The sequence below is a fragment of the Nestor notabilis genome, unplaced genomic scaffold (assembly GCF_000696875.1).
Source record: "Nestor notabilis isolate BGI_N333 unplaced genomic scaffold, ASM69687v1 scaffold21505, whole genome shotgun sequence".
NCBI classification, from domain to species: domain Eukaryota; kingdom Metazoa; phylum Chordata; class Aves; order Psittaciformes; family Psittacidae; genus Nestor; species Nestor notabilis.
Genome location: NW_009930084.1, coordinates 18241 through 19317, shown reverse-complemented (window position 1 = coordinate 19317; position 1077 = coordinate 18241). Strand labels below are relative to the sequence as shown.

General features: G+C 58.0%; 1 protein-coding gene across 1 annotated transcript in view; it reads right to left on the bottom strand.

Annotated features, from left to right (window-relative positions):
- The window catches only part of LOC104406322 (protein CASP-like), an 11086-nt gene that overhangs the window by 9341 nt on the left and 668 nt on the right, over window positions 1-1077 (bottom strand). The window contains exon 3 of the mRNA XM_010015267.1: window positions 851-917. Within this exon, the coding sequence (XP_010013569.1) occupies window positions 851-917 (67 nt within the window). The remainder of the gene's footprint in view (window positions 1-850; window positions 918-1077) is intronic.

The window sequence follows — 1077 nt, the reverse complement described above, 5'->3', positions numbered from 1 at the left end:
GTCCACATGCCCCCATCCCTGCCAGTCCCTCCCCTGTAGCTTCCCCAGCAGCTGTAGCCCTAAGAGACCCAGTGGCACAATCAGCCCCTCCATCATGTTCTCTCCTCTTCCCTTCACTGCAGAACAGTCACCCCCATTTGCACTTCCCCCTCTTTCAGCCAGCCCAGCAGGACCGGGGCTGCTCACCCGCAGCACCACCGTTTTGTGCCCCATTCTGTGGGTGCCCCACATGCCTGCCCCCCACAACTGGGCTCTGCAGGTGCCAGGGGGCCAGTGGCCATCCCTCCTGGCTCTGCCTTCCCAGCAGTGGGAGGAGGCATCCATGGCCAAGGAGAACTATGTCCCTGAGGCTGTGACTCAATAGCCCCACAGAGGAGCTATTCGTAGCGCAGGATGGGTGGCTGCAGGTTGTTTGGGGCTGTTGCTGTGATATTGTTTATCGTGTGTTCTCAAAACCCTTCAAAACAAAAAGAAAACAACAAAAAGAAGAGAGTAAAAAGAGAAGGAAATGGGGTTTCTTCCAAGTGTTGTTATTTGTTTGATTCATTTTCTCCTGCAGCCCTGACGCAGGAGCCAATGTAAAGGAAATATTTCTCTCTCTGGCTCTGGAAGGGGTTTGGTGTGAAAAGAGCAGGAGATGAAGCACAGGGTGTTTGGTCCAGCCGGGGGGCTCGGCACATGCCCACTGCAGCACTTCGGGAGCAGCCGGAGGAGCGGCAAACCATGGACAACCCATCACCAGCCCCGGTGAAGGACACGCTGTGTCTGCTTCGGAGCACCCTCATGCCACCATCCCCGGAGCTGACCACTCAGCGTGGTCTCCACCAGCACCCAAAGCTCCAGCTCTCACCATAGAACAGCGCCGTGGCCTCCTTGATGGGCTCAGGAATCTTCTCCAGCCTGGGCTCCGCCGCACCCTGTGCAGCACAAGCAGAGGGGTTTAAGCGTTTCCCACCCACCCGAAGGTGCCTGGTCAAAGCAAACCCCTCCTGGGTCCTGCGACCACCCCGGCACCCACAGCCCCGTGGGAAGCACTGGTGCCGAGCAGGAACTCTGCAAGGATCAAGGCTGCGACAA